Here is a 13597-nt window from a genome sequence, read left to right on the forward strand (position 1 = left end):
GCACAGGGCCTTGGGCACATCCAAAGTAATTCGGTTTTCTATACACGAGTGAGCGCCAAGCAGTGTTTGCACTCAGGTTCTGGCTCAGGGCCGCTTTAGACAGTGTGAGAAGGAAAGAGGGCAGCACTCAGGTCCTAGGACAACAAGCCAATCCTGGGGCTTCACTCCAACTCCCTGTAGCTATCCCACTGCTCTGCCAGAACCTTCTATGCATTCCTAGCCTTCCTGGGCTTAGTGGGTAAGGTGACTTAGCTTCTGGTCTCAGCTGCTGGGTGGTGAGGCACCACCCAGCTAAGTGATGGACTCTATGCTCTAGGTGGTGGAGCTCCACTACAGACGGCGAGAAGAATACCGAAAATGGGACAACACCTCGCCCAACCCCCTAAGAGCCTACCCAGGGTGTCAGCAACGTTAATGAGTTACAGGTTGGTCTCAGAGAGTGCATGGTGCTGAATTTTGATATTCATTTTGAGGAAAGACACGTTGCTATCTTGCTTGCTTGTTTGTGGAGAAAGGGTTTCCTTGTGCTTGTTTCCTTAGTTCTCCCGGAACTCACTCTGTAGACCACACTGGCCTTGAACTCAGAGATCCACCTTCCTCTGACTCCTGAGTGCTGGGATCAAAGGCATGCACCTCAACTACCCAGTTTACATTGCTACTTTTTGCCAGGAAATTTTTTTCATTTGACTGTGAGTTAAATAACCCATGATTTTACTTGTCTTGAAAGCCATCCAAACAGTTCAGGATGCAGGAATACATACGAGATGAGAACATGTGTACACAAAGAGTATAACAGATTACCTATGCACTTGGGTGGTGCACTACTCCATTCTCCTACTTCACCGTTCAGAGTACAATGAACGGAAGAATTTCCAACCAGAATGAAGCCTTGGTCACAGGAATAGGTCACCGACTGTCTATATGCGTAGGAGTCGCTTTCCTCTCGAATTCTTCCATTATTGATTTTTGGTGGGTCTGGACAAAAAATTGCTTAAAAAGAATCAAAGTATTTTATTTTTAATGAAGAAAAACTGACATTGTGTTTTTGTAACACGAAGACAGGTTTAGAATTTTTAAGATAATTAAAATCAATCATTTTTCTGAGTTCAGCCTTTCTGAAAAATGGACAGTATGTATTACAGTGGTTTTCAACCTGTGGGGCATGGCACAAGGTGTCCATTTTCGCCTCCAGGGTCAGGTGTTGTAGGAGAACTGACTCACTGAAGCACAGAACAGAACTTACTATCAGCTGAATTAAAAATATAAATAAAGTCCAAGCCGTGTTACAATGCGTATGCCGTAAAGAGACCTCTTTCTGACAGTTACCCTAATAGCACCATCAGTGGGTTGCCTGTTCTTTAGCACCATTAAGCTAATCAAGGAAACAACAGAATGACACATGCACATCAAATTAAACGAAGCTCAAATGTACATTCGCAGGCAAAGAATACTGCCAAATCCATGATATGTTTTAAACTAAGCAAGAACAACCCACTTGTCCAGTCCAAACGCAATGTGAAGGCTACCACTGAAGCACACATATGGAAAGAGAGAGGACAGACGTCGACCAGGATAGCAAACTCTCCTGAAGGACTAAGGGCCATGATTCTTGATGGGGAGAATACAGTGAAACAAAGAAGGAGTTGAAGGAACTTCTAGGCCAATTCAGCTATAGACCAAGCAGTGTAGAGGTATTAAAAACCAGGAGACCGGGGCTGGATGACCGCTTGGTCAGAGAAGTACTTGCTGTATAGGCATTCCCCAGAACACATATTAAAAAGTTGGGCTTGGTTGTGTGCACCTGGGAAAGATGGGAAGAGACAAACAGATCCCCAGGGCTTACAGATAGCCAGCTTACTCAAATCAAGCAGACACAGGTCACTTTATACACTGTCTCCAAATTCCAACGTTAGCAACTCCTTAGGTCATCCATGTGTATCACATACACACATCTGTAACTTCATACATGCATACTTACACAAAGGAAGAGAAAGAGCGAGAGGGAGAGAGACAGAAAGAGAGAGACAGAGATCGTAAGAGAGCTAGGCCTGGTGGCTCATCACTGAAATCCCAGAATTTAGAAGGCTAAAACAGGATACAATGATTGTTGCCACAAGTTTTGAGAACCCCTTGTGTAGGGGAGTAGTTCTGATGCTTTCTTTGATCAAGAATCTGTGTTACTGACACTGAAGGTACTTGTCCCTAACTGGTTTTTGATCTATCAATAAAGATGCCAGTGGCCAATGGCTGATCGGAAAGAAAGAGGTGGGATGTCCAGGTTTCCACAGGCTAGGAGAGAAGAAGAGGAGAATCGAGATTTTGGGGGGTGGGGGGACAGACTCGATGCTACAGAGAAGATCTTCCAAAATGTAGGCAGAAAAGGAAACTGGCCCTCAGAAGGGCAGCCTGAAAGCATCTTGGGCAACAAGACCAATGAGCCTCACAGAAGGTAACCAAAGAGCAAAATTAAAGGTAGATTTGGAAGGGAGTACTGGAGGGAAGGGCACACTAGCTGTGGGAGGCTCAGAAGTACCCAACCATTGAGCTAATGCATGTGTGTCTTGTCCATGGATCCAAGAGAGCTCTTGGGTAGGTATGTGCCTTCGACCAGCCAGGAACACAAATGGTGCGGACAAAACTACACGCTATACACCCTTGTGCTGTAGAGTGAACATCCCGATCAACAAAAAAGAAAACGCTAAAGGAAATTAACATGCCATAAAGAACATGGCAACGTGCAGGCAGTTTGCATGTGTAGAATGCTATATAGGAAGGCAAAGGCTAAGTGTAGAAAAGCAAGGAGACAGTGTTAGCCTTGAACGCCAATTAGGAGTTTAGAGCTCTAAGTGTTCAGTCATACTGATAAGCTTGAAGAAGGAAAAGATATGTCACATCTGGGTTTCTGAAGCATCAGCCTGGGAAGGCTATGAATGAAATAGTAATGAGGTACAAGGAAAAAAGAATTCTCTATCACGCAGGAATTCTGCCAACAGAGGTTCCTAACACAGACCTCACTTTTAAAGGGTACATACTGTCCCTATGGTGAGTTTCTTGAACCAACTGAAGTATCTATTAGGCCAAGTGTGTATGTTCAATGACACCATGCCCTACCACCCCTTCCTCCATTATAGGACACACTCCAGCATCAAGTGTTCCCATGCCTGATGGACCATATTCTTCAGGGCAGTCACTGTTGGTAGTACACACTTCGAATCCAAAGGACGGTGAGGTCAGCATTAAGCACCATGGTGGACATGGCTTGAATGTATAGGTAGTGCTCCATATGATGTGTCAAAGGATGCTCACAGTGGTATGGGAAAGGGGACATTAGTTTTTGGACCAGGGGTTACTATTTATAGTCAAACTTTGACCTTAAAAATGTTAGGGGTAGACCTGAGTGCAATACTACAGATCAAGAATAGTAAACTATGGGGCTGGAGAAATGGCTCAGCGGTTAAGAGCACTGACTGCTCCTCCAGAGGTCATGAGTTCAATTCCCAGCAACCACATGGTGGCTCACAACCACCTGTAAGGAGATCTGATGCCCTCTTCTGGTGTGTCTGAGGACAGCTACAGTGTACTTATATATAATAAATAAATAAATCTTTAAAAAAAAAAGAATAATAAACTATGGACACAGGGAAAGACAGGTCACAGATTTTTTTTAGGCTAAAAAGTATGTGGAACTACTACTAGTAGTAGTAGTAGTAATAGTAGTAGTAGTAGTAGTAGTAGTAATAATAATAATAATAATAATAATGGGCTGGAGAGATGGCTGAGAGGTTAAAAGCTCTGACTGTTCTTCCAGAGGTCCTGAGTTCATTTCCCAGCAACCACATGGTGGCTTACAAACATCTGTAATGTATTCCGATGCCCTCTTCTGGTGTGTTTGAGGACAGCGACAATGTACTCACATATATAAAATAAATAAATGTTTAAAAAAATAACAACAACAAGACATGAGAAGTTAAAACAAAGACGGTTCTGGGAAGGTGTCATAGTAGAGAAGTGTTGATTAAAAATAAGCAGTTAGCATCAGTCAGCTAAAACTAAAAACTAGTAACAACGTAACAGAAAGATAGGCCAAAGTGAGTCCTCCCGACAGTGAGGCCTAATTCAGAGGTCAAGAACCACCCTGTGTTGGTGTGCGTGATGGTTTTAGCCCAGGGAGTAGCACTATTAGAAGTTGTGTCACTGTTGGAGTAGGTGTGGCCTTGCTGGAGTAGGTGTGTCACTGTGAATGTGGGTTTTAATACCCTCATCCTAGCTGCCTGAAAGTCAGTCTTCTCCTAGGAGCCTTCAGATGGAGATGTAGAACTCTCAGCTCCTCCTGCACCAGGCCTGCCTGGGTGCTGCCATGTTCCTACCTTGATGGTAATGGACTGAACCTCTGAACCTGTAAACCAGCCCCAATTAAATACTGTCCTTATAAGAATTACCTTGGTCAAGGTATCTGTTCACAGTAGTAAAACCCTAACAAAGACAGTGTGTAAATAAAGACCATTATTAAATATGCTCCTCATTCCTACTCGGTCCTTCTCCTCTGCCATGCTAGAGACCAGTGCACTCACACCAGGGCTGCATACTCACTGTCTATCAACTGTGGAGAGCTACACTTCTGAGGACTCAGTTTTCTTCAAGGGGCTGGCCACCGAGACTTTGACCATGCTCTAGTGGGTATATGGAAACACACTGGACTTGGTGGGTGTTTTGTCTTTTGGTTTTTTGTTTTGTTTTGTTTTGTTTTTTGCAGGGAGGGAGTGCAAGGGTGGATGTGGGAAGAATGGGAAATGAGTGTGATCAGGAAGCAATTGCATGAAATTCCCAAATAATTTATAAAAATATTAAATTGGGGGGGAAAAAAGAATTCACTTTCCACTTTTTGTTTTGGTGGTTTCAAAACAAAACGAAATGAAAAGTAGGTTAATGGGGGAAATCAAAAATACTACTCTCCCAGTGGGGATTTACAGGAACAGTTGATAACCTGGACGGCTGAGGTTTAAGGGACTTTCTTGAGGAAGGCGGATCTTAGCAGCTGCTGATAGATAGGTGACTAGGAGTCAAGAAGACAAAGGTGTGTGTTCGTGATAAAGAGCACAAAGGAACCAAGAAACCAGGACTGTGGCTTAGAGTGCAGCCCAAACAGGAAGTCTGGGCTTTGTGCAAACACTTCTGCACTAGGATACGTTCCTGGGGGTTTGGGGTAGGGACTATGCTATGAGCCAAAGGGCATCTGCTGGCTTCACACTGCGACTGCCTACCTAGGCTTTAGGCCAGGTTGCCTGAGCCAAGTAACTGCATTCCAGCCCCTGCCCCCCTTTGGCTTCATCTTTCAGTGTCTTCACAAGAACTTTGACTACAAGTGGGAAAAGAATCTTGGCAGTGAGTAGAAATGATAAAACCTTTCAAATGGTCCTGAGAAGAAAACAGAAATGGAAGGCCTAGCAGAAAGGGCCCATGATGGGCGTGACAGAAGTGGGTTCCTTGACAGCAGGGTTCCTGTTGTTTGTTATCAACAGATTCCACCCACACATCGGCTACCAGAGTGTCGGTCCACAAAGTACAGACTCTTCAACTCTTCATAGTGACACACACACACACACACACACACACACAATGGACTTACCATTAATTTTGACATTAGGGTTTTAGGAGCCATTTGAGGAAGTTGTAAGTTAAATATCAACAGAAGAAATAAGGTCTACACTTTAAAATGTCTGGGACTTAGTAAGACATAGTGGCCTTAGTATACACAAGGACCAGGAATCGATTATGCCCAGGACTCAAATAAATAAACTGCATGTGTTTTTCTCCTCTCTGTTTGTAAAGGAAACATGACTCTAGTATATCATGCTTTTGGCTAGATACATCTATTTATCATAGTATTTTTCACCATATTTTTCTCTTTACAAGCTGAGATTCTCAAGCATGAGAATGGTTTCTTTATCGTGCAATTTCTCGGATGTTAAAAACACAGAATACCTTTAAACCTTCTAGGTTATTATCTCAACTGCTAACTAACACACTGGCTCTTAGAGAAAGAACCAATTTTCAGTAAGAGACCTGTATTAAATGCTTTCTGGTTAGGTTTAGCACACAGAAGAAATCATTCAGACCCTGAGGAATAGTTCCTTCCATAACATTGGGAAATCTGCTTCTCTGATTATTAGAAGCAATGGTCAGACAGAAAAATGACCAAGTATAAATATACTTGATTCTTAATTCTTACTTAAATTATGCTATAGTTTGGAATATTACTGCTTAGAGCCAAAGTTTTAAGAGTTCTGCCACAACTGATAAATTAAGAAGTTTGTCACTAGTAGAGACACGGTGAAAGTGGGGGTACCACAAATACAGAAGTGGATAGTTGTTAAGTGAGAGGTCATTGATTTTGTTGATCCTGTGGCCCCACAGCTGGAGGACTTTAAAAAGGAAACCTACTTGTGCACACTGGAAATACGTCATCCCAGTCCACAGCATTCCCCGTAATAGAACAGAATGTAGAAGTTACACCGACCAGCTTGTACCTAATGGAGATGGGAAGGAAGGCCGTTATATTCACAGCAGAAGCCTTATCTTTTAAATTCTCCAGAACTTCCTTTTAAAAAGATTTACTCTACCAGAAGATGGAGATGAAAAAAAAAAAATGACAGTTTTGATAAAGCATCTAGATGGAAATTAAAAAAGAAAAAAACTTTTAGTTCACAGATAGGATATCGAACCGGCAAGACTTCAGACTTGCAACATGCTTCTTTCAGCTTGCAGCATTGAAAATGCACACACAACACAAAAACAGTCTAAAATCATGTAATGAAATCTTTCACTCTAAGTTCTAAAAGAAGAGCACCGGGGTTGGGGATTTAGCTCAGTGGTAGAGGCCCTGGGTTCGGTCCCCAGCTCCGAAAAAAAGAAAAAAGAAAAAAAAAAAAAAAAGAGCACCTTGTTTCCCTTGGTTTGTAGGGAAACGTTTTTTGAGAACTTTCTGCATATCTATAAAGTGTTTTGATCAAACCCAAATCCCCTCCCCACCCTGTCCCCGTTTTCTAATACCCCCCTGGTTCTCTGCCTACTCCTTCCCAACCCCTGGGCCCTTGTAAATCCACTAGAGCCTCCCAGTGCTGACTATTTCTGTCATAAGGGGCGAAGGGTGGAGACTGAACTCAGAACATAGAAAGGAAATGTCGCTGATGACACTTAAAGAACTTCCTTCTCCTACATGAAGAAAGTAGAGCCCTAAGAACTTGCTGCTAGGATGGCATTTCCACACTAGACTTTCTTTTTAGCCCATGATGTAACAGTTTATTTGCATATAGTAAAACTGAGATGCAAATTAATATTTAAGTCAGTTGAAAATTAGTTTGATTTCTAACTTCGAGGATTGTTATTTTTGTACCATCAACATATTTCAGTGGTCTCTACACTAATCACATTTAGATTTGCATATAATTGGAATCTAATATCTAGAGAAATTAGAAGTATAAACACCTTTCCCTGGTCTACATTACCAAGTTTACTTATAACTACTAAGTTTGCTTGTAACACATTACCACAATGGGCTCATGACAAAGGTTCTTTGGGGAGAGGTATTTATGTATTTTAGAGGTTTTTTTTTCCTCCGGTAGCGTATAGAAAATAGCTTTCATTTAACATTTACACACATGTGCACCACTGTGCGTTGCTCAAAGAACCCCACTCTCAACATGAGGAACTGTTTTAGAAGCCACCAACCTGTGACGACAGGCCACAAATCTATTAATGTTCACGGAACTCCCGATTTCTTTTTGTTCGTTAATTAAATATAGAGTCTTAGAGTGATGAAACTTACCCTTTGTCGCATGAGAAGATTATTTCTGATCCGAATAATATGTCAGTTGGTATGTTGATGTGACCATTTTTCAGTTCTCTAGGATTAGGGCATGCTCTTTCTAAATAAATAAAAAAACAAATAAATAAATAAATAGCACCCTCTAACTGCACTGAATGTTAAAATGATTATGACAGTAATTATATGAATCAGATATGCATATGCAGATGTACTTACATTACGCTGAAAGTGAATGGAGAAGAAAGAGGTCTTTAGGGGAGAGGGACATAACGGTCTATGTGTAACATGAGAGCAGAAAGAAAGAGGACCCAGGACCAGGATTAGCAGGAATGTAACAGGTAGGACAGTGGGGAGGAGAATGAGAGAGACCCGAGTGATGTGGACATATGAAATTACGATGATGAAACACATCATTCTTATTTTTGCTTAGAAAAAAAGACAGACGGGAAAGGGAGAGGGAGAGAAAGCTGGGCTGGTAAAGTGCTTTCCATGTAAAGGCAAGGGCCTGACTTTGACCCCCAGGAGCCACAGGAAAAGGTTAAGCATGGTGGCAAGCACTTCTCATCCCAGAGCTGGGCAGGGCTCACAGGCCAGCCAGTGGAGCCTCCTCGGGAAGCCCCAGGGCAATGATAGATGCCATCCAAAGATCCAAATGGAAGGTAAACGGCCTGAAGAAGGTTACCCAAGGCTGTTCCTCGGCCTTCCTAAGCACAGGTCTACAAGTGCACGCACACACGGAAACACAAACACACAAGTCATAGTAAGGACCTGGGGAGATGTCCCTCATTTAATAAAACGCTTGCTTACTGCAGGTGTGCAAAACAGAATTTGAGTCACCAGACTGGGCACAGTGGCACACACTTCTACTCCCAGTGACAGCAGTATCGGGAGGCAGGACAAAGACAGTTAGTATGCTCTATGAGGTGACGTTCCAGACCGAAGGCACCTATGGTCTGGCACCTAGGGTTGTCCTATAACACTCCCAACACGATGCACATGCAGGCACAGTCATGCATGCAGGGTGAAAAACAGGCAACAGATAGAAATTCATCACAAAATACTGCATACTTTGATTTACATGATTTCTAACTTGCTAATTATATCTTTGGAACAGCAGGGAAAACCACTAAATATCAGGCACATATACACAAATTCATCCCCTGAGCCACTGATATTTCCGACCTTCACATTTCTTTAATTTTACATTCATGTCTTGCTGCTTGAAAAAGGCAAGGTACCTGGAGTACGTCATGGTTTTAGGTAACCCTACATTTGGTAAACAGGAACTCTGACAGTAAGTACTCCTATTACGTATGTATTTGTCTAATTAAAATACCACTCATAACTCTTTAAAGAAACATTATACAAATATTTTTTTCATCACAAATGGAAGATATGAAATTTTCCCATATACAGATGACTGGAATTACTTCTTCGAATCGTACTCACTTTTACAAAATTCAACAACTGGAGACCATACTAATTCCTCAAGGCAAGTTGATTTTCCTGTGCGTGAAGTTACTTTTTGAAATCCTGGCCGACACTCAAATTCCACAGTGGTGCCAATTGGGAAAAAATTCATGTTACGATACTCCTTTTTGAGGGATGCATAATTCAGTCTCAGTGGAGCACTACAGGTTTCTAAAAAGAATTAAGGTGATGGCGGAAAAAGAGAAACGTAAACATATTTTATAATCCGTGTAATCTAATAGCTGGTAGTCAAACCACCCCCTTTTCCGTCAACCACTTGTCTGTTTTGTACGGATCTCCGAGTCTTCATATATTCATTTTTAAGTAAATATCGCTGTGGTATTTGTAATCCACCGAGTGTAATCACATGCAGACCTTCATTTTCCAATTACTAGGTGTCTGGGACGTTTTCACATACACGTGTTAATAACAGAATTTGTAAATGTTTTACACACACTGACTCCTTTAGCCTCACAGAGCCCCTGGTTGCAAGGGTCAGATGAGCTGTGTACACAAAGTGAACAAGCATAAACATCTGGGTAAGTGTGCTAGTGGCAAGGAGCACAGCGAGAAATGGCGGCTTATCAGCTCAGCAGTCCAAGCGTGAAGCCTGGCTCTTTGGCGCAAGAGGTCTTGCCGTCATGATTCATCTTCTGGTAGAAGATTTCTTTAACTCTTTAAATTGAGAGACGGGCCCCCACTAACATAACTGAGGGGGCTGCTTGAAGGATTAGATGAAGTAATACAAACTCTTCAAAACTTGTGGTGGGAGCTTATGGGGTTTTTGTTTTTGTCCTTTTTTTTTTGGCTTGTGGGGGGGGGGGGTTGAAAATACAAATGTCAAGCCTGGTTCAATTTTGAGCGCCTCTTCTGGATTTACTACAGTCCCCCGATTCAGGTCCTTCAAAGGCAGCAAGCAAGTCTCGCTTTGATCTTTCGCCTCGTCAGCCATTCACTGTTTAACAATAGTCTGATCCATGATGGGACAGGTAAGACAAATGTGGTTCCTGCAGGTGTGCGATGGGAGCTGAAATATTCCTGTTGCCTAGCAACATCACAGCCATCCGAATGTAATGTAATTCCTCGCTAACATGCTTCCACTGCGGCTGGGGGTAGCAACCACAGTATATGAAAATCTTGAGGGTATAGCACATACAGTCACATAAAATAGTGTGTATGTTGCCAGCTCCTGTGTTTCTCATACTATACTTTGTATTTTTGTTAGAAATAGTAATTTCTAACAGAAATTTTGATAACAGTTTTCAAAAAAAAAGAAAAGAAAAGAAAAAAAAAGAGCAGGTGTAAATATCATGGCTTATAACTCCAACTACTTGAAAGGTTGAGGCAGGAGGATTTTGATCCCAGGAGTTGAGGCCAGACTGAGCAACATACAGTAAACTAATGTTAATTATTTTTTAAAGAAAATTAGCATAGCCATGGGGTACAATGTTTATAAAGTCTATATAGCAGGCAGTAACGCCTTAGCCTTGAGAGCTTTCCTCTCTAACTAATGTGTTCTAACTGCCAACAGTAGTTAATAGAGTAACATGCTATAGAGGTTTTTAATAAAAGAACAAAGCAATGGGTTACACTACAGAACCCTGGTGGGTAGACACGCATTCTAGTATTACGTTCAGATGATATGCCAGTATCACCTAAAACCTGTATCTCTTTTTTTTTTTTTTTTTTTTTTTGGTTCTTTTTTTCGGAGCTGGGGACCGAACCCAGGGCCTTGCGCTTCCTAGGTAAGCGCTCTACCACTGAGCTAAATCCCCAGCCCCCTAAAACCTGTATCTTAAACATAACGTAGGGCTATATGTACAACGTATTTTTTTTTTGAAGTAAGACCTTAAAATGTCTCCCAAGAATTGTATCCATTACTTAACAAAATAAAGTTGAAGAAGACAGATCACCTGGGTGTGTGTCTCAGGGTAATTGCCAAATATATTCGCATATAATTTACTCCCTAAACAGCACCTATCATTTATTTTGTCTATTAGCCTGTACAATAGAAAGAAACTCTTAATGAAGAAGCAGGACTTGCCATAGGAAGTACAGCCTTCAATTAGCCCGAGTGTAAACTGCCAACATGTATACTCTGGGGTTTAATAATGCTAGAAAAGTATCAATTACCAGTCACTCTAAAGAGGTGTAAAAATAACCTCAACGAGATACACATTCCCAAAACTTTTCAAAAAAAAAAAAACAAACAAACAAACAAATGAAGAACTTACTATTACAGAAAGTTTCGTAGTTAGACCATTGGTCATTTTCAAGGCAGACCACTGTGTTTGGCTTGTCTGGAATTTGTTTGAAGCCCTTATTACACGAATATGTCACTTGGCTTTGGTGGGCAAACTTGGTGTGTTTACCCGAGTTTGGCGTGGCATTAGGAATGTCTGGAGGTGGGCCGCAGTCTCCTAGGAAGATAAGAGCAGGTGTAAAACAGAAGCTGGCAAGTAACTTTCTTTCCCCAGACCTGGAATAAGAGAAATAGCAATGGCTCTCAACTTCCTCCCGGGGGCTGAAATCTGCCCTACAGGAGCTTGCAATGCCAGGGCTCTCGTGAACACAAGACAAAAACGAAGTAGGGAGTAAATGGATTCCTCCTCCTCTAGCGTCGTTCAGAATCTACTCAATATCCACGCCGACACTGCAGTGAGGCGCGAGATAAGACACCCTAGCCAGTGGCGCTGGTCGCTCGCTGCTCGCACTGGACTCTCACCCGCAGCAGGTGTTCAGCCATCTAGCCTCCACCTTAAGAATAGAACAGCCAGGAGCAGGGTTGGAGATTCGCACTCGACCATCCCTTTTGCTGTCCCCACGGTCTCCGATCGCGGGGGGTGGGGGCTTCAGTCACAGCCCCAGGTGCCCAGCACTCCACACCCATCCCTCCTGCAGGCAACCGGCACCTGGCAGCGGAGTCCCCGTTACGGGGAACAATGCCTGCTGAGCATGCGCCCTCCTGGCGAGCAGCCAGTCCGCCGTCGCAACTCGCGCCCCTCTGGTACTCACCGCTTACAGTCGGGGACAGCAGCAGCAGCAGCAGCGACAGCGACAGCAGCAGCGGCGGCGGCGGCGGTGCCCGAGTCCCCGGCGCCCGCGTGCGGATCATAGCCCCAGGTAGAAGAGACGGTGCCCGGCTGCGGCTGGAGCTGTTTTGAGCCAGGGTTAATTGAATGGCTGCGGAGGGGCGGGGCGGGGCTCTCGTCACCCAGGGTGGGGCAGCCCGCGTGCAGAGGGCGTTCCCTCCTTGAAGAGCGCGGGCCCCGGCCTTCAGCGTCACCCTGGGGACCCAGCTGTAGGGTGGACCTGCTGTGACTTAAGTTGGGCGGGACTGGGGATTTGGAGGAGTGCCTTCCAAAGAACGGAGCTTTGCTCCCCAGGACTCTGGGTCAGCACTCTGCTATAGCAGAAAGCTACCCACACTCCCAACTTCGGATTGCTGAGTGTTTGCAAAGCTAGGGGTGGGCGCGGTGGAATTCCTGAGTCAGTGGGAGCTGAGAAACAAACACCCAGGACCTATGTGACTTCAGCTGGAAGATGTCAGATGGGAGGGTGGGAGCCAGTGACCGACTGTGTTGTCTCCTAGGTCTCACCGTGGTGTCAAAACGGAAAATAGGATAGGATCCAAGAAAACAAGTGTAGGCTAACAGGAAGGGAGCTGGAGATCCGCCTGCCATAACCCTGTCTCAAACAACACCCAGAGGTCTAGGGAACTTGGCTGAGGTTTTTCAGACCTTGTCTGGGTGAGGAATCGCCTTCTTAGCCCTGATTCTAATTATGTACCAAGGATACCACCTGAATTCGACTTTAGGATGATTTTAGTCCTGCTATAAAATAAAATTCAGGAATAAGTGGTAGAGCTTAAGAGATTTATTTCGTGGTGTGAAGAGTAGCCAATGACAAGCAAAGTGATCCACACCTTGGAAATCACACCGGAGCATAAAAAAAAAGAAAGAAAGAAAAGAAAAGAGAGAGAGAGAAATGCAGAACAAGCTGGACATCTCTTGAGGACAGCATTAGGAATTAGAATTATTTAATTTTGGTTTGTCACTGTGTGCGAGCCGGTTTATGAAGGTCCCTGTGATATCCAGAGTCAAGAGCCATGTACCACAGTGCGTCTCCTACAAACCCCCACCCCCGGAGGCGGGGTGGGAGGAAGCAGAGGTTAAGTTGCCACAGGTCCTCATGTAGAAAGTTTCAAAGTGTTTCCCTTTGTGTATCTGGGTCTGGTTAGGGGAGTCCTACCCTGAATTCCCTATTACCACAGTTGCTTTACCTGACTGCTAAAATCCCTCA

The 13597-nt window shown here is 43.5% G+C and overlaps 1 protein-coding gene across 10 annotated transcripts in view; it reads right to left on the reverse strand.

Moving 5' to 3' along the window:
- Window positions 1-12476, reverse strand: part of Cd55 (CD55 molecule (Cromer blood group)) — a 30701-nt gene extending 18225 nt beyond the window's left edge. For 9 of the 10 annotated variants that reach the window (XM_087581564.1, XM_087581563.1, XM_087581559.1 and 6 more), the window contains exons 1-6: window positions 12311-12476; window positions 11530-11715; window positions 9275-9466; window positions 7826-7925; window positions 6442-6527; window positions 802-990 (exon numbers count right to left, since the gene is read on the reverse strand). In XM_087581564.1, coding sequence (XP_087437690.1) covers window positions 802-990; window positions 6442-6527; window positions 7826-7925; window positions 9275-9466; window positions 11530-11715; window positions 12311-12410 — 853 coding nt within the window. In that variant the 5' untranslated portion in view covers window positions 12411-12476. The remainder of the gene's footprint in view (window positions 1-801; window positions 991-6441; window positions 6528-7825; window positions 7926-9274; window positions 9467-11529; window positions 11716-12310) is intronic. The other variant, NM_022269.2, reaches the window with a different exon arrangement.
- Between the last annotated feature and the right edge of the window lie 1121 nt (window positions 12477-13597).

The sequence above is a fragment of the Rattus norvegicus genome, chromosome 13 (assembly GCF_021556685.1).
Source record: "Rattus norvegicus strain SHRSP/BbbUtx chromosome 13, alternate assembly SHRSP_T2T, whole genome shotgun sequence".
Classification (NCBI taxonomy): domain Eukaryota; kingdom Metazoa; phylum Chordata; class Mammalia; order Rodentia; family Muridae; genus Rattus; species Rattus norvegicus.